The sequence below is a fragment of the Leptodactylus fuscus genome, chromosome 4 (assembly GCF_031893055.1).
Source record: "Leptodactylus fuscus isolate aLepFus1 chromosome 4, aLepFus1.hap2, whole genome shotgun sequence".
NCBI classification, from domain to species: Eukaryota; Metazoa; Chordata; class Amphibia; order Anura; family Leptodactylidae; genus Leptodactylus; species Leptodactylus fuscus.
In genome coordinates, this window is record NC_134268.1 from 123029716 (window position 1) to 123049829 (window position 20114).

General features: G+C 42.4%; 1 protein-coding gene across 1 annotated transcript in view; it reads left to right on the plus strand.

The window, feature by feature from the left end:
* Positions 1-17490, plus strand: part of NFX1 (nuclear transcription factor, X-box binding 1) — a 123161-nt gene extending 105671 nt beyond the window's left edge. Inside the window, exons 22-24 of the mRNA XM_075270992.1 lie at positions 858-1003; positions 10398-10502; positions 13020-17490. Of these exons, the coding sequence (XP_075127093.1) occupies positions 858-1003; positions 10398-10502; positions 13020-13095 (327 nt within the window). The 3' untranslated portion in view covers positions 13096-17490. The remainder of the gene's footprint in view (positions 1-857; positions 1004-10397; positions 10503-13019) is intronic.
* Positions 17491-20114: the final 2624 nt, after the last annotated feature.

Below are 20114 nucleotides of genomic sequence, written 5' to 3' on the forward strand. Positions count from 1 at the left end.
TTTTTGCGGTGCCGAGTGTACTTTTTAGTTCTACCATTTTTGGGAAATGCTATTGCTTTGATCACTTTTTATTTAAATTTTTATCAGAATTAAAACAGTGAAAAAACGTCGGTTTGGCACTTTTGAATATTTTTCCCGCTACAGTGTTTTTTTATAGATTTGTAGAGCGGGCGATTTTGGACACAAGGGTACCTAACATGTATGTGTTTCACAGTATTTAACTACTTTTATATGTGTTCTAGGGAAAGGGGGGTGATTTTCAATTTTTAATACTTTTTTTTTTTTAAATTTATATTTTTTTTTTTACTATTTTTATTTTATTTTATTAGACCCCCTAGGGGTCTTGAACCCCGGGGGGGTCTGATCACTAATGCAATGCATTACAATGCTAATGCTAATTTTTTTTTTTAACTGGACATGGTCCTGCATGTCCGACTTTTGTGTCTGGTTAAAAAAAAGTTTCGCCATGGAGAGGCAGAAGACACTCACAGGCGGACACTTTGCAAACCCAATCAAATGAATGGGTTTGAAAACTGACTGCCAGTTTCCGTCTCCTGTCCAGTTGCTCGGGTAGAAGACGGAAACCTGAAAGCGGAGACCGGGCGCAGATGTGATGGTGCACCATGGGCAGTTCAGGATGTATGTTTTCTTCATAGTCTTTAGGTTTTGGGTTTTTTTATTTGGTTTTTTTTTATCCTCATGAGAATTCTAATTCCGAAAATATGTATACGTTGCTAAAGATTTATAGTACATTTGTTAAGTATGCATTAAAAAAAAGTGGCAACTGTAGTATTCATAATTCATGTATATGCAGATGTGCTTACTGCCTAAATTCTCACAGAATTATTTTAATGCAGGGGAAACAAACAAAAAAGAGCCATTGTTTTCCACCTATGAACAGAGACCATCGAAAAATTATCCACGACCTTGCTGAAGTATATGGTGTAGAAAGTGTGAGCTATGACAATGAGCCCAAACGCAATGTTGTTATCACTGCTGTAAAGTGAGTAAAATTTTTCATTGTTATTAAAGGTGTGAAATGTATAGGTATTATTTGTTTTATAAAACTGGTGACGCTAGGTTCACACCTGTTTCGGCACTCCGTTCTGTGGTTTCCGTCTTCTGCATGCAAGAAGATGGAAACCACGGACCGGGTCCGGCCGTGAGCGGCGGTGAGAGTTTTATGCTCTCCTGCCGCAAAACCATCTTTTTTTTAAATCTGGACACAGAGTACTCCAGTTCTTATAGGGCCACTGCACAAACAAAAAGTGAAATATACCCGTGCGAAGCTGGGACCTCCTGCTAATATATATATATATATATATATATGTATATGTATATATAATTTTTTTTTAATTCATTTTATTGAACTCACAATTTAGTACAGTATAACAAAGCATTTCATTGTAATAAGTCTATGAAAATACAGTAAACTCCATTAAACAGAGTCAAGTATATGCAGAAGTTTAAGGACGAGGCCGCACGTTGCAGAAACCGTTTTTTTGTTTTTTTTTTGTTGCAGATTTTATGTTTTTATGAGCCAAAGCCAAGAATGGCTACAAGAGGAATGGGAGATATATAAAGTACTTATACTTCTATTTTCTGCTCAATCCATTACTGGCTTTAGATCAAAAAATCACAGCAAAAACTGCAACAAATAAAGCTGCATTTCTGCAACGTGGGCCTTAGCTTAACCCCTTCCCGACATGCGCCGTAATAGTACGGCGCATGTCGGGTCTGTAACTATGGCGACCGCCCGGGAGCCGGGCGGCCGCCATAGCCGCCGGGTGTCTACTGCTTTAAGCAGTAGACAACCGGCTTTAATGCCTCCGATCGGTCCCCGGACCGATCGGAGGCATTAACCCCTCCGGCGCCGCAATCAAAGGCGCCGGAGGCGCCATTTTCCCGGCGGCGCATGGGCGCATGCTCCAGGGCCGACCCCCCCCCCCCCCGTTGCCATGACAGCCAGGAGCCTTGTACAGGCTCCCAGGCTTGTCTGCAAATCCTCTCTTTTGCAGGCTGGTCTATGCAGCCTGCAAAAGAAAGGATGATTTATTGCAATGCATTAGCATTGTAATGCATTGCATTAGTGATCAGACCCCCTGGGGTTCAACACCCCTAGGGGGTCTAATAAATGCAAAAAAAAAATATAAAAAAAAAGTTAAAAAAAATATAAAAAAATATAAAAAGAATTAAAAGTTCAAATCACCCCCCCTTTCCCTAGAACACATATAAAAGTAGTTAAAAACTGTGAAACATATACATGTTAGGTATCCCCGCGTCCGAAATCGCCCGCTCTACAAATCTATAAAAATATTTTTCCTGTTCGGTAAACGCCGTAGTGGGAAAAATAGTCGAAAGTGCCAAACCGCCGTTTTTTCACTGTTTTGATTCTGATAAAAATTTGAATAAAAAGTGATCAAAGCAATAACATTTCCCAAAAATGGTAGAACTAAAAAGTACACCCGGCCCCGCAAAAAAAGACGCCCTATGCATCCCCGTACACTTACGTATAAAAAAGTTACGGCCGTCGGAATATGGCGACTTTTAGAAAATAAAAATTTTAACACAGTTTTGGAATTTTTTTTAGGGGTCAAAATGTAAATAAAACCATATAAATTTGGTATCCCTGGAACCGTACCAAAACACAGAATATAGGGGACATGTCATTTTGGCTGCACAGTGAACGCCGTAAAACCAAAGCCCGTAAGAAAGTCGCAGAAATCCATTTTTTCTTCAAATCCACCCCATTCTGAATTTTTTCCCTGCTTCCCAGTACATTATATAGAATAATTAATGGTAGCATCATGAAGAAAAATTTGTCCCGCAAAAATTAAGACCTCATATGGCTCTGGGAGCGGAGAAATAAAAAAGTTATGGGGTTTTGAAGGAGGGGAGTCAAAAACGAAAAACGAAAATCAAAAAATGCCATCGGCGGGAAGGGGTTAAAGGGGTTTTCCCATCTCCCCCACTCACCAACTTGTCGGCTGTATCTTCTTTTCACTTTCTGGATTCCTCAGAAAGTTGGTGGTGTAGATTTCGCTCTGTGATAGACAGGCAAAGCCAGCGGCGAGATGACGTCACTTCTAAGCTTCTGGCCTTGCGTGCACCCTTCTGATCCAGCTTGGCAAATAATGCCTAGCAGCATACTATCATTTGCGTGGTAGCATCAGACAAACAGCTGTTACATACGTGCAAACGATGGTGAACCATCAGTATAAGGGTAAGTTCACACAGCAGAAAATGTTTCCATCATTTGACTTTTCCATGTGGTTATCAGCAACGGGATGGGCCTAATCAGGAGTGAGTCTTGAGCTGCGGATGCCACTGCTGACTGAGCGGCGGAATCCACGGGAAGACAGTGCATGCTGCTTTTCCTTTTCCAGCTAGCTGAAAAAAAATTGCGCGGGAAAAAAAATTATAGCATATTTATTCAAAATTCAGTTAGCTGACCTGATAACTGGAAGAGCAGGAGATAACAGCTCAGAAATACAAACTCTCCTGAGAACTCAGCTTCCTCTCTATTCCTGAGAGCAGGGAGCTACATCATGTGTCCTACACTGAGAGATAAGATCATTGCAAATCCAGCATTATGGTACCGCTGTGTAAACAATGAGGTGAATAATCTCACATAGTAGGCATATAAAGCAGTTTTGCTGAAGCAATGTATTTAGAAAAAAACTTGAATCCACATAAACTATCTATACAGAATGGATCCTTGAGATGGGAATACCCCTTTAACCTCTTCCCATAATAGTATGTCAGGAAAAGGCTAATTTCCTGGACCATGACATACTATTATGTCATGATAGTGTCAACCACTCAGATGGAAGCGCAGATGTCAGTTGTAAGAAATAACCAGTCATGAATACGACATCTAAGGTTGCCCTAGCAGCCTCATACCTGATCAATTGCTCCCACGCGCCTTTGTGGGAGCTGTGATGCTCTTTCGGCAGCCTGAGACCTGTTCCGTGGCTCTGGGTATATGAACGTCACAAAAAGAAAATGAAAAAAATCGCCAGAAGAAACTATTTTCTCGTTTAGTGTAATAAACCCCTTGGCACCTTTTCTAGGCCTCTCTTGGGCCTTCTGGAGCTCCTTGCCAGGCCTCCCTGCCAAGGGTAACATGCTGCCAACTGCATTTTTAAGTGAGTCCCAGGCCTAGCCAGGAAATACCTCAAAGAAATCACAGAACACCGAGCAGCCCATAGTGTAGTATCTTTGATATAATAGACAGATATATAAGTAGACAGGTTCTGTCTGATCAAGACCTGATCAAGTTGTGGATATACTGTAACACAACTGTTTTGTAAGCGTTGGAACCGATTTGTCAGAGGGTTCCTCTCTGAATGGGCTTGTAGCTGAAAAATTCCTGACACACCTAAGGTATAGAATGACAGCGAAATGGCCCAGATGTGAACTTCCCTAAAGTTCCAAATCTTAGGAATTGCACTCCCACCACGGATGAATTTTAAATCCGCTTTATTGGCAATAACACCAAGGGCTTGCTGAGAACTACCTGTGCTCGTTGGAGTCTAATTAGCATATGAGAAAAAACTGTCTCTTTCAAAAACTTAGATACAAAAGGTATTTGTGGAATAGCCTTTCTAAAGGCTATGCAAGTATATGTTTAGTTCAAAATGACTTTTCCAAATGATAGAGCCCCTTTAAGGGCCATTCTGCCAGGCTAAGCTGCGACACGTCTCTACCTTGAATGTTCATCATTGTCAGAAACGGGGAGCTAAAGAAAGGAAACAGTGTACTATCAAGCCAGCCAGACCTGAGATCTTTGTCAGCCAGCTTACAGCTTACGTGTCCTTTTTTAACATTTTAGAGCCTCCCACAGTGGAAACCGTGATAGCTAGGCTCTCCAAGGCTACTATTCTGCCTTCAGCCGACTCTGCATCTCTTATCGCTCGGACAAGAAGGTGGATTACCTCACCAAGGCAGCCTTTGTAGTATCTGGCTTCTCCCTGCATTTCTTGAGCCAAACAGCCCCAGTTAAAGGGATCCTATCATTCAATCACTTTTTCTTTCTTTTTTTTTCTTTTTTTTTATCATTAACACTTTGGAATAGCCTCAAGAAAGGATATTCTTCTCCTACCTTTCGTTGTTTTCTCCACACCGCCATTTGCCTAAAATCCCGGTTTTTGTCGGTATGTAAATGAGTTCTCTTGCAGCATTGGGGGCGGGCCCAGCGCTAAAACAGCACTGGGGGCGTTTGTAACCCGACCACAAGAAAATGGCCACTTACTATACTATGTAAGCGGCCATTTTTCTTGTGCCTGCGAGCATGCGCAGTCGGCTTTGCCCGAAGCATAGAAGTTAGAAGCCACCGCTGGAAGAAGGTGCAGTGAAGACCTCATTCCAGAAGAAGATGGAGGCGGCACTGGAGAGTTCTCTGGCAGCATTGGGGACGCCCCCAGTGCTGTTTGAGCGCTGGGGCCCTCCGCCAGTGCTGTGAGAGAACTCATTTACATACCGACAAAAACCGGGATTTTAGGTGATCGACAGCACGGAGAAAACAACAAAAGGTAGGAGAAGAGTAGCCTTTCTTAAGGCTATTCCGACGTGTTAATGATAAAAAAAAAAAAAAAAAAAAGTGATTGAATGATAGGATCCCTTTTAAACCTCTCCAGGACAACCAGCTACAGTGTTGGCCACAGGTATTGGCACCCCTGCAATTCTGTCAGATAATACTAATTTTCTTCCAGAAAATGATTGCAATCACAAATTCTTTGGTATTATTATCTTCATTTAATTTGTCTGCAATGGAAAACCACAAAAAGAATTGTCAAAAAACCAAATTGGATATAGTTCCACACCAAACATAAAAAAGGGGGTGGACAAAAGTATTGGCACTGTTTGAAAAATCATGTGATGCTTCTCTAATTTGTGTAATTAACAGCATCTGTTACTTACCTGAGGCACCTAACAGGTGGTGGCAATAACTAAATCACACTTGCAGCCAGTTCAAATGGATTAAAGTTGACTCAACCTCTGTCCTGTGTCCTTGTGTGTACCACATTGAGCATGGAGAAAAGAAAGAAGACCAAAGAACTGTCTGAGGACTTGAGCAGCAAAATTGTGAGGAAGCATGAGCAATCTCAAGGCTACAAGTCCATCTCCTAAGACCTGAATGTTCCGGTGTCTACCGTGCGCAGTGTCATCAAGAAGTTTAAAGCCCATGGCACTGTGGTTAACCTCCCTAGATGTGGACGGAAAAGAAAAATTGAGAGATTTCAACGCAAGATTGTGCGGATGGTGGGTAAAGAACCTCGACTAACATCCAAACAAGTTCAAGCTGCCCTGCAGTCCGAGGGTACAACAGTGTCAACCCGTACTATCCGTCGGCGTCTGAATGAAAAGGGACTGTATGGTAGGATACCCAGGAAGACCCCACTTCTTACCCAGAGACATAAAAAAGCCAGGCTGGAGTTTGCCAAAACTTACATGAGAAAGCCAAAAACGTTTTGGAAGAATGTTCTCTGGTCAGATGAGACAAAAGTAGAGCTTTTTGGGAAAAGGCATCAACATAGAGTTTACAGGGGGAAAAAAAGGGGGCCTTCAAAGAAAAGAACACAGTTGGGGTTGCTTTGCTGCTTTTGGCACTGGACTGTTTGACCGTGTGCATGGCATTATGAAGTCTGAAGACTACCAACAAATTTTGCAGCATAATGTAGGGCCCAGTGTGAGAAAGCTGGGTCTCCCTCAGAGGTCATGGGTCTTCCAGCAGGACAATGACCCAAAACACAATTCAAAAAGCACTAGAAAATGGTTGGAGAGAAAACACTGGAGACTTCTAAAGTGGCCAGCAATGAGTCCAGACCTGAATCCCATAGAACACTTGTGGAGAGATCTCAAAATGGCAGTTTGGTGAAGGCAACCTTCACATCTCAGGGACCTGGAGCAGTTTGCCAAAGAAGAATGGTCTAAAATTCCAGCAGAGCATTGTAAGAAACTCATTGATGGTTACCAGAAGCGGTTGTTCAGTTATTTTCTCTAAAGGTTGTGCTACCAAGTATTAGGCTGAGGGTGCCAATACTTTTGCCCATTTTTGGAGTTTTGTGTAAAATGATCAATTTGACTTTTTTTTTTTTCATTCTCTTTTGTGTTTTTTTCATTGCAAGCAAAATAAATAAAGCTATTAAAGAGGTTGTTCCATCACAAGGATCCTATCTATACTGCTTGTTAATGTGGATGTAAGACTTTTCCTAAATACACTGCTTCAGCAAAACTGCTTTGTTTGTCCACTATCTTACTTTATTCAATTCATTGTTGACACAGCCCTTGATTTATCTGCTCAAAAGTCAAGTGATGTATCTGCCTGCTCTCAGGAGGGAGGGAGGAGGGGCTAAGTGCACGGGAGCCAGCCTGTGTTTCTAGCTATTCTTGTGTCTACACCACACGTGACCTAGCTCCCTGCTCTCAGATAGGGGAGAAGAGCTGCTTTCATTTCTTCTGTTCTCCCAGTTATCAGGCTAGCTAATTCAGTTGTGTTCATTATGGCAGAGACAGGCAGTCTCTGTAAGTAACACAGAATGGAGTTGCTGCTGCCTGTACTTCATAGTCCAATATGGGTGGGCGGAGCTACATGCAAATTTGGGGGAGGAGCTAAACAGCAGGTTGCGTGTGAAACCCCGCCCACCAAATGATGTAAGAAACCAGGAAGAAAGAAGATTTTACAGCAGTTAAGACTGGTGAGTATGTGACGTGGGAATACCCCTTTAATACCAAATAGTTTGTGCTTGCAATCATTTTCTGGAAGAAAATGAGTATCATATGACAGAATTGCAGGGGTGCCAATACTTTTGGCCAACACTGTACTTGTCTCTCAAATCCTGAATGCTTCCAAGTACATGTGCAATACCTCCCAGATCTGCTAAGGTGCTTGCCAACGCAGAGGCTATCCGCTGTACTCTTTTGGATTAGTTTGTGGAATGCTGAGTCCACATCCTTAGAAGGCTGTTTTGGCCCTTCCCCTTGTTTGGACATGAAGGTCCTCCCCCCTCTCGGGGCCTCTCAGGTGTGGGGACTACTGGGTCTAGAAGGTGGTGTTTTCTGGCTACTCCACTTTGCCTTCCCTCCAAGTCAGACAATCCAGGTTATCCCCACACTTCAATGACAGGGAGCTGACATCCCCTGTACCCTCTTCAGATCATTTCCAGGGTTATTATTCCTACCTGTTCTTCATTCCCAAGAAGGACAGTTCCCTTCATCCCATCCTGGACCTGAATCTTCTTTGGTGGTTCTCCTTCCCAGGAATATCTCAGGGAAAGTCCTTCTTCTCCACTTTTGGCAGGTGAATATCACTGACAGCTTCCCAGCCGGAGAGACTGTCTTTTGGTGTCTTAACCGTTCATGGTCTGGACCGTGGGATCTTAATCTCATCCTTGAGGTGCATCAGGCTCCCTCTTACGAGCCTTTGTGTGAGATCTCGCTTTGCCTTCTGTCCTGGAAGGTTGCTTTCCTGGCAGCCTGGAGTTCTACATCCACAGGGTCCTCTGAAGTGGCTGTCCTTGTCCCAGAAGCCTCCACAAGGACAAGGCTGGTCTTTATCTGCCACTGTCTTTTCTGCCTATGGTGGTTTCTTCCTGGCAATACAGGCAAGGTGGCTCAGTGGTTAACACTGCAGTCTGGTCACGCTGGAGTCCTGGGTTCGAATCCTGCCAAGGATGACATCTTAAAGAAATTTGTATGTTCTCCCTGTGTTTGTGTGGGTTTCCACTGGGTACTCCGGTTTCCTCCCACACTTCAAAGATATACTTATAGGGAATGTAGATTGTGAGCCTTATATGGACTGTCTGTAAAGCTCTGTGGAATATGATGGCGCTATACAAGTAAGCATAAAATAAAAAAAATATAAATAGTCTTATCGACTTTCTGCACGATCCTGGTCTGACCCCTGATCACTGACCCCTTCCGTCTTTCAGACACCTTTTTTGTTCTCCCTGAGGGCCTTTGCAAGGGCCTGGCTGCTTCCAAGGCTTCCATCTCAATGATTGATTCGATCTGCGACCAAGGAGGCCTAGCAGCTCAAAGATATGGTGTCTCCATCTCAATCGCTGCTGTCGGAGTCTCACGGGCTGTTCAGCATTAGGCTTCCTTTGCCCAGATCTGCAAAACTGCCATCTGGTCCTTTGTGCACACTTTCACCAAGTTTTACCCGATCCTTTCTGTGGCCTCTGCCAATGCCAGCTTGGGTCGTAAGGTGGCTTGTGTGTCCATGTAATTCCCACCCTCTGGGACTGCTGTAGAACAACCCATGGTGCTGTGGCGCCAATAAAAGAAGCAAAATAATTGGATTATTGTTTTATTCATTGGGGGACTCAGATCCCACCCGTGTTTTCTTGTTGTTCCTGCCTGGGCTATTTTTTGCTTAAATTCGGGTTCAGGACGGGGTGGTGTTGGTTCAGTGTTTTTATTTTGTTTTTTTTTTGTTTTTGTATCTCTTACTACTGTGGTTTAAACTGGTTAATAGTGTCTGTGGTGAGGGTATAGCCCATAGACGGAGCCTACATCTATTCCTACTGTCATTGTCCTAGTGGCCAGGTTTCTACCCATGGTGCTGAATACAATGAATACAACGAGCAATGAGTGTTCTGTTGAGTACAAAAAAAAAACAAACAATTATATTAGATATGCCTGAAATCACTAATTTGTTGTGCAAAGACAGAGAGATTGTTTGGCAGACTTCTTACCCAGCTGTCTAAGGATAAATTAAGTAAACGAATGAGAGGGTCCAGGGCACTTCCTGCATGAAAAGGCCGTTAGTAATATCTTTAATTTCAGTCCAGAAGCCCCATATTATGTAGCAATGCCAAAAAAATGTGGCGTGTTCCCACAGCGGGGGTACATTTCCAACTTATCGAATGAGCCACAGGATTTAGGGAATGCACCAAGGCAGGGGTGTGATGCCAATGCATCAGGAGTTTACATTGAGTTCCTCTGACTGTCACACACACGGAGGATTTACACATATGTGACCATATTATCTGCCATTGGGCAGGGGAGATTGGCAACCGAGAGCCTCTTCCCATCTAGTCACATATCTATGGACAGTGATTGCCCGACTCTAGGGAGAAGAAGAGTTAATAAATCGTGGTGATAGCACCTTCTCAAAAGCGGTAAAGAAGGGGGAAAACACTCAGAGAGCCAAACAAAGTTAGGGTAAAGTGGATAATTTTGTCGGCAGTGGAACCACTGAGTTTCAGGGATGTTCAAGGCAGAGGTAAAGTAGCCAAAGGGCCTGAGTTCCAGAGACAAAGGGTTTAATATTGTGAGCTATTTTAAACAATTTTAAAGAAAATCAGTTCGCTCAAAAACAAATATTGGCATGCGTAGTCTTTCATTAGTGAATATGTATATAATGCATCTTTACTGTTAATTTTTTGCAGAGGCAAATCTATGTGCCCCAATGTTTCCCTTCTGTCAGTAATTGAACGTGAAATCCAGGCAAGACCCCCACCTCCAATTGCCCACTACAGACATCAGGCTGAACGGTGAGAGACTGCTTCAGACTGAGAATCTACTTATTTTGTCAAAAAAAACCTGTAGAGCGAATGGAATGTTAACACCTTCTGTATGAATGATAAGCCTTTACAACCCTCATGTTTTGCCTAGCATGAGTAGAGCAGAGGATCTGTTAGGGCTAGTTTTCAGGGAGACATGGAGGAGGATTTTGACAGCGGAATCCACGTCATAGTTCTCCTTCATACAATGTTAGTCTATGTAGGCTTATAAAATATAAAAAACAAAAAAACTTTGCAAGTCTTCAGTAGGTGATACCTTTTTTAATGGCTAACTCATAATGATGACAGAATATGACGTTTCGAAGCTTCCTCTGAGCTCCTTCTTCAGATATATCTAAAAACACCTTCTAGAGGCTGCATATTTATAACTGGACACAGGGGTAGGATTACAGGAGGGAGGGAGGAAGAGGACCTGGCAATTGATTATTTGTTTTTATAAGTATATAGTAATAACTATATACTTATAAAAACAAATAATCAATTGCCAGATCCCAGGTTCTTATCTTAATGGCTGTCTTAATGATTTGTATAAAAAGACATAAACCCATATCATATCATAACATCATCAATGACATGAAAATCTTGATCTTAAATGGGAACTTTAAATCAAGGAAACAGCGACTGATTTATGAGTACAAGGCCATGATCCTATTCCAGACGCTGGACAATGAAATGAACGTTTCACATGGGTTTATGTCTTTTTATACAAATCATTAAGACAGCCATTAAGATAACCTGGGATCTGGCAATTGATTCTTTGTTGTTATAAGTATATAGTAATAAGCCTCTTCCCCCCTCCCTCCTGTAACTCTACCCCTATGTCCAGTTATAAATATGCAGCCTCTAGAAGGTGTTTTTACATATATCTGAAGAAGGAGCTCAGAGGAAGCTTTGAAACGTCATATTCTGTCATCATTATGAGTTAGCCATTAAAAAAGGTATCACCTACTGAAGACTTGCAAAGTTTTTTTGTTTTTTATATTTTATAACCACTGGCTAACACGGTACCAAAACAAACATTTTCCTTTTATGTAGGCTTAGTTCACACGTAAATGACATGTGGCTTATTTTGGCACCGGAAACAAACGCTTCCTAATTAGGAAGCGTGTTTTTTTTTACCATGGCATGCTTTTTGTGGATGTTTTTTTGTTTGTTTTTTTGTAAAAACCGCTTCCAGGCAGTTTTCCCATCCTTTAAGAGAAGGGGCTGCAAAAAACACGTTGCGTTTTTTACCGCGTGGGTTTTTGTAAAAAAAAAAAAAAAAACGCAATGCGGTTTTTTGCAAGAAACTGTGCGGTAAAAAACGCTTCCCATTCACTTCTATTGCTTTCTTCAGGCGGAAAACGCCTGAAGAAAGATCATGTCACTCCTTTTTCTCTGCTAGCAGAAAAAAAAAAAGCTAGCAAAACGGATCCCATTCATTTCAATGTGTGCCGGCATACGCGAGATACACTTTGAAATCAATGGGAGGCTTTGTAACCTATTGATTTCAGTGTGTATCGCGCATATGCCGGCACACATTGAAATAAATGGGATCTGTTTTGAAGCGCTGCGCTCTGACACATGTATACATGCCTGAATGCGTGGCGCGTTACTCCATGTGAACTGCCCCTAATATTGTATGGAGGAGGATTATGACGTGGATTCCGCTGTCAAAATCTTCCTTCATGTCGCTGTGTGAACTAGCCCTATGTAGACGGCTAGCTTTTTCTTTTTTTTTTTTTCTGCTAGCAGAGAAAAAGAAGCGACATGACCTTTCTTCAGGCGTTTTCCACCTGAAGAAAGCAATAGACGTTGAATGGGAAGTGCAAAACATGCATTTTTTACCACACGATTTTTTGCAAAAAAAAAGCGTTGCTCTTTTTTACAAAAACCCACGCAGTAAAAAAGGCGATGTGGTTTTTTGCAGCCCGGAACCTTTTGGAAGCTATTTTTACAAAAAATATGCTCCACAAAAAGCGGGGCAAGGTCCAAAAAACTAATTAGGAAGCGTTTTTTTTCCGGTGCCAAAATAAGCCGCACGTAATTTACATGTGAACAAAGCCTTAGAGTCCATTCACACGGAGGAAAATGGTGTGGAATTTTCCACGCTGAAAAAAAAAGCCTCCCATTGATTTCAATGGGTTCTGCTAGATTATTTTTCCTCTAGCAGAATTTTCCGCTAGTGGAAAAAAAAAGCTAGAGGAGGAGGAAAACTTTTAGAGCATAAGCAACAGAGGTGGGCGTGAGGAAGGTATGACGCTGGAGGGGGTGCACGGAGGGACTCCTTAGCATATATGGATTACCGGTAAATCACAAAACCGGGGTGTGTGTGGGGGGGGGGTGTCTTTTCTAAAATGAATAGCAGCACCTGAATAGCCTTTAAAAAGGCTGTTTAGGCATATGATTATCTCAAATGGCCAAAATCTAATGATAGAGCCCCTTTAAGATTAGATCCGTGTACCTTGTGTCATGTTGTGACTTGACCTATGCAAATTTTTATTTCAGAAATGGTGGAAGCAGTGGCCCTCAGAAGACTATGCGAGAAGAGCCTGTTATAGACTACTTTGATGTTCAAGACTAGTAACATCTGCTGTAACTGAGAATACTGGATGGGTTTGTGGATTTTGTGGCTACTAAGTAGTGAAATAATTAGCCACATTTTACATAGTCATAGGTATGGTACACATTCATGAAAGACTGCTGGGATATGTGCACAAACATCGCAACTTCTGGTTCAGAATAAACTATCACAGTAAATCAATTACAGTCTGCTATCCATTTTGGGGATTAGCTGCACTAGCCATTCCAGTAGTTCACTATGTACAATTTTTCAGTTTTACATCATGAGAGAAAAATTTAGAGGTGGTGTTCTTCCCCATAAAACTTTTTTCACCAGTTTCCCACCCAGAACTACCTATGTAATTGCTGCAGAATTTTACCTCACATACATACCATCTGTGACTGTGCAGCTCCTCCGTATATCCACAAATATGGAACTAATGATTGTTCTCCTATGACTTGACATACAATGATACAACAGGATTGTAATGTGTGTGACTTAAGACAGCACAAAGGCCTCAAACTTTTTTTTTTTTCGGTGTTGAGAATCTTTATGGCAGCTGAACTCTTGCACTGTTCCAGAAAATGTTGGGCCTGCAGTGCTAGGCAACTGTTGCTTGGTTTCCTGGGCTTAGACATTTAGGGTACCTTTAGTAAGGTTTTTGTGTCTAAGGGCTCGTTCACATCTGCGTTCATCTGTCCTTATTGCAGGTTTCCGTTTCCTGCATAAAACAGATGCAGGAGACGGAAGCCTGCAGGAGACTTTCTCACCCATTCATTTGAATGGGTGAGAAAGCTGTCCGGCCGTGAGCGACGGTGAGCGTTTTGCGCTCTCCGCCACGAAACTGGGTTTTATAATCCAGACACAGAGTCTGACATGCACTACTCTGTGTCCAGATTAAAAAATCCGGTTTCGCGGCGGAGAGCCTAAAACGCTCACCGCCGCGCACGGCCAGACCCGGTCTATGGTTTCCGTCTTCTGCATGGCAGAAGACGGAAACCATAGAACGGAGACATGAACGCAGGTGTGAACCTAGCGTAAGGCGCTATCATCCTTTTTTCATGCTAATTTGACTCTACTATCACGATTGAGTATTGTATCTGATCTTTGTGCTTAGAAACCATTGCCTTCCACTAGCAGAGTGATTTGGGACTCCCAGTGTCTGAGATAACTGTAGATACTGTCAAGAATCATATCTGATTGCTGACTGCTTTCCTAATCCGAAAGAGGTTTTACAACATGAGTATTATAAAATACTATTTATCATTTTGGAATTTTCCTAACAATGTGCCATTTTCTCTGTGCCATTTAAGGGTAAAAATAGCCTTATAGGGAGCTTGCTATAGTGTTAGACTGGAGTGGCTGGTGTATTAATGTGTAAGATAACAATGTGTGTCACTACAAGATGACTGAACCTACTCTCTGACTGGAGATTTTTATTTCTTGAGTGTCTTGGCAGTATATTTGCGTTTCCCTTAGATTAATGTTGTTGATGTTTTTCTCATTGTCACTACTGGAGTCAGTCATGACATTTTTTGGTAGTTTTAAAGGTATTCATGCTGCGACTTATATGATTGTCCCTACCCCTATTCATCAGCATCCTGATGCTAATGGTGAGTTGCTGTCTGCACAGGGTGGCACACTATCTTATAGGATCCCTCTGCTTAAAATGCTGCAGTGTGTACAAAAAAAAAATGCTAATTTCCTATGATGAGTGCTAAAAGAATACACCAGATACATAGTTTTTAATAGTAGTGTATTTATGAGATGAGTGCTCCCTTCTGCACTACCTCCTCCACTCACTGCAGTAACTCACAGGCTGCTGTGTATATTCGCATACCCTGCAACTTGTCAGTCATGAGGGGTAGGGAGAGGCATTGGCAGAACATTCCTCATGAGTACATTAGTCTTGAAGCGTCAGTGTATTCTTTCAGTCCTTCTAGTAGTATCTACAATTAGGTCCAGAAAAATTTGGACAATGACGTTATCGATAAATGCAACCATTTTTCTAAAACGCCTCCTCATATCAGGGGCTTCAAAAGTAATTGGATAAATTAACATCCATGTTTAATACTTTGTAGATAATCCTTTGCAGGCAACGACTGTCTGAAGTCTGGAACCCATGGGTATTACCAAACCTCATCACCATCCTTTGTGATGCTTTGTCAGGCCTTTACTGCAGCTGTCTTTAGTTGTTGCTTACTTGTGTGCCTTTCTGCTTTAAATGGATTCTATCATTAAAAATCACATTTTAAACTAAAAGCATGTAGGAAAAGCTTTTATAAAGGCTATTCATCTCTTACCTTTACCTTGAAGGTCCTAGCTGCTGTTTTCAAATTTTTCTTCTTTTCTTCATGTGCACAGAAAGCACAGGGAGTGTACCCCTGGGCTCTGAGCACAGTGTTGTCATTCATCCAGCGCCACATTTCTTCTGCTCCGTCGGCCTTCCTCTTCTTACAGGAGATGACGGCAAAATGGCCGATGGAACAGCCGACTGTGCATGTTCCATCGCCATTTTACAGTGGTCTCCTGTAAGAATAAGAGAAGAATGGCAGATGAAGCAGAAGAAAGTCGGTGTTGGATATATGAAAACGCTCTGCTCAGAGCCCCTGTATAGGTAAGAGATGAATATCCTTTATGAAGGCTATTCCTACGTGCTTTTAGTTTTAAATGTGTTTTTTAATACTAATAGAATACCTTTAAGTTTTGTCGTAAGCAAGTGAGTGAAAGTTGTGCTCGATCAGGTTTAGATCTGGTGATTACCATTGCAGAATATTTCCCTTCTTTGCCTTTAAAAAAAAAAAAAAAAAACTCCGGGGTTGCTTTTGCAGTATATTTTGGGTCATTGTCCTTCTTTACTATGAAGAGCTGTCAAATCAACCTTGCTGCATTTGATTGAATCTGAGCAGAAAGTATGTCCCTGTACACTTCAGAATTCATGGAGCTGCTTCTGTCGTCTTCCACATCATCAATAAACACTGCCCCTGCCATCACCCTGCCTCAGTGGAAGCCTTGTGGTTTGGATCTTGAGCCGGTTTAAGTCTTCCCCATACGTTCACCTGTCATTCTGATACAGGTTGATCTTCGTTGCATCTCTCCATAGAATGGTGTTCCAGAACTGGGTTGGCTTCTTTAGATGTTTGCTTTTGGGTTTTTTTTTTATGGTAACGTCTATTCTGGCCTTTTTATTTTTGAGACTGGTTAATGGTTGTACCTAGTGATGAAACCTCTGTATTTGCTCTCATGAAGTCTTCACTTTATTGTAGACATAGATACTGATACACCTACTTCTTGGAAAGTGTAGTGCAACTGTGTGAATGTTGTAAAGGGGCTTATCTGGCTTATCTTCATCATGTAAAGGATTCTGCAAGCAGCCATCACTGTTGACTTCCATGGGCATCCAGGCCTTTTTGAGTTCCCACGCTCCCATTGCATTTTTCTTTTTTTGGTGCTTTTATTTTAAACTAATATATACCAACCTGTTGTTTTTACCATTCCTAAAATATCTGCTCTCTCTGATAGATTTCTTTATTTTTTCACCATAGCTATGATCGATTTTACTTCCATTGAAAGCTTTGACCATATGTTGTGGGTTCACAGCAACAGCTTCCCAATATAAATGCCAAACCTAATTCTCCAATTACCTTTGGTCCTTTGAAAAAGAGGCAACTGCATATTACAGAGCTGTAATTCCTAAACCTGTCCTCCAATTAGGATGTGAATACTCTAATTAAAACTGAGAGTCTGCATATAAGCCCATATTGTCATTATCCAGATATACCCTATTTCCCCGAAAATAAGACACCCCCCCCTTCACCTTCTGGATCACATACAACCGGCAGTCATGCCGGCACTCCGCTAATTGTTCCCCACTTTGTTTGTCGATTGTTCCCCGCTCCAGCCGCTGCATAGAACATCCCCCGAAAATAAGAAAGGTCATATATTTTGTTAGCTAATTAATTATAAGAACATGTCTTATTTTCGGGGAAACAGGGTATCTATACCCTAACTGTACCTGTAGCTGAACATACCGAATCAAAGATAGAAGACTGAACAAAGGTGCTCCTGGTACTTTAAAATTGTTTATCTTACCAAAACTGCCCTGTTCAGCCTTCTACCATTGGTTTGGTTTGCCTGTCATCCTGATGGCATTTTGTGTTTATCTTTGGAGATGGTGGCAGCACTTGATAGCTGCCCAGATAGCCCTGGGGAGTATTATCATCAACCTGACTTATATGCTAACATACAAGTTCACTCCTATATATGTTTCATTCTGTTACAATAGCAGTGTCATGCTTGGAAGCACCTTCTCTGTTTCTTTTTTTTTTTTTTTTTTAGATTATATACCTGGAAAAAAAAAAATAAATAAAAAAATACCACTGATTAATAAAAAAGTAAATTCAAAACTGTTTTTACCCCGTGATCATGTTTTGTATTTCACATATTATATGTTGATTAGAGTTGATTTGTTTCGAATAGCCGCTCAATATTCAACTATTCAAACGAATATCGAACCTCATTATAGTCTATGGGGAAAAATGCTTCATTTGAGGGGAACCCACAATTCGACTCAGGAGGGTCACCAAGTCCACTATGACACCTCAGGAAATGATGCCAACACCTTTGGAATGCAACTAGGACAATAGGGGAAGCATGCCTGGGGGCATCTAACAAGCCCAAGTCACAGTTTTAACCCCACAATCGTAGCCTATCAACTACATACTTTCCACACTCAAAAAAAACAAAACACCATGAAAGTGGGAAAATACCTGGAAACCTTCTTTCCTCCCCATTTGGATGGACAGAAACCCAAATTTTAAGCTAAAGAAACATTACCAAGCACACCTTTAAATCACCTTGCCTATGACAACCACACATGGAATAGGCAATGGGAAATTCAACAGTACCCACCCTTAACTGTCATTGTGGATGTGTGTGATGTGGTAAGACCTTCCAAAATTCACTTTTCTGGCCCTTAACGTGAGCCCTTCCAAATTAAGTTAGAGGCCCTTAAGCTGAGCTACCAGCAGAGACTGAGGACGTTTAGGTGACTTCAGCCTCTTACCAGCAAAGTTTTAGGCCATTTAACTTAGTTCAGCCTTGCACCAGCAGAGTTTTTTGCCCTTTGGGTGAATTGAGCCTTGCACCATCAGAGTGTTAGCCCCTTTAAAATTGTTAGCCCCTAAAATGGTGGTTCCAGCATCATCACTCTCATTGTGTGGGATTGATGCAATGGATTGGACTGAGGACCTAGACATTGACCTTGATTTGGATTGGGAAATTGATAACATTTTGGAATCAAGTCCTGGGGGTAACTTTTTTATTTAGAGGACTGCAAAAGAGAATTGGCTGCAACTACTACTACCAGTAATGGTCCTCTAATATCGGACTCTACATTACCTCTACAGGGTTCTGATCAGGTGTTAATAGTCCAAACAACGTGCTCCAGTACTTCAGATGTAGATCAGAAACCACTTTCCCTTCCAACACCAGATTTAACCAAGCTTCATCATCATCATCATCCTGCTGAGATGGAGCCCCTAAAGGAAACTTTGCCTTCCAAGGCATGTTCTGGAGCTGTGACTGAGCCAAATGTAAACACAGAGTCCTTTGGAACTGAACAAAATTCACCAGCAGTGTTTTTGGCCCTTAGGGTGAGTTGAGCCTTGCACCAGCACGTGTCCCGTAACATCAGGTGGGCCCTAAGTTCTGCGCTTTGCACAAAGTTCCACTTGACCACCGACGCGTGGACAAGTGCATGCGGCCAGGGACACTACATCTCAGTCACGGCACACTGGCTGAATGTAGATGAGGCTGGGACCGGGTCGCAAACTGTGGCGGCCTGCCTTGTCTCCCCACCCAATATTCCTGGCAGGAGTGCTGAAACACCACCCTCCTCCACCGTTAAATCGACCCCAGCTACGAGCTGGAAATGCTGCAACACTGGCGTGGGGAGACATCAGCAGGCTGTGCTGAAGCTCATCAGCTTGGGGGACAGACCGCACACTGCCTCCGAGGTGAGGGATGTCTGGCCCACGTTTTCAACTTATTGGTGTAATGGTTTTTAAAAACGTACCCCAATTTACACGAGCTACTGGTTAAAGTGCGGCACTTGTGCGCCCACTTTGGCAAGTGTACAGTAGCTGCTGCTAGCCTCAATGCACTCCAGCGATGCCTACATCTGCCTGAAGCACTGGCTGTTGTGTGAGATCGCCACACGCTGAAACCCTAGATACCATATGTTGAGCAGGGTGTGTGAGTAGCAGAGACCTTTGGAGTTCCATCTCCAAAACCCAAGGGTTCATCAAAATCAGCTCCTTAGTTTCTGCACCATGAGTGCCCATGGGTGGCAGACTTATGTGAAATCCTTTCCACTGGACACTTTACAAACTCACTAGAACCTCTATAAAAGTGGATAAATAATTTGAAAACTTCTTTCCTCTACATTAATATGGACAGAAAATAACTTTAAATCGAACGAAACATTAGCATGCGCTCATCACAATTCCTGATATGACAGCTGTTTTAAGCAGGGTGCAGAGTACAACGCAGACCAGGCCTGAGCACCATGAACAGGTGTTACAATGGCTAGTGGATAATGCTTCCAGCTGCTTTTCCACCAGTCAGCCACTACCTCCAGTTGTGTTCATACCCAAGAGTCTGCCCCTCCTTCCTCCCAACATGCCCAATCTTCACAGCAGAGTCATCCCACCCAGGATCTATTTTTGGGTCCTTTTACTGTCTCCCTCTGTTGAACCGCTTCCCGAATCCCAGGAGCCACCAGAAGACTGTGTCCTGATGCCCAAATACTGGAGCATCCGCCATTTCCTGCCAATTTTGTGGTTGTGGACCCTCAACCGGCGTTTCTCAGCCTTAGTGATGATAAGACACAGTTGCCATCAGGGCACGCTGTGGTTATGTGTGGTTTGCAGAAAGAGGAGAGTGAGCAATTGGAAGAGGAGTTGGTGGACGATGAGGCCACCGACCCGACATGGACAGGGTGATGTATAGCGGGGAAAGCAGTGTAGATGTGGAGGCAA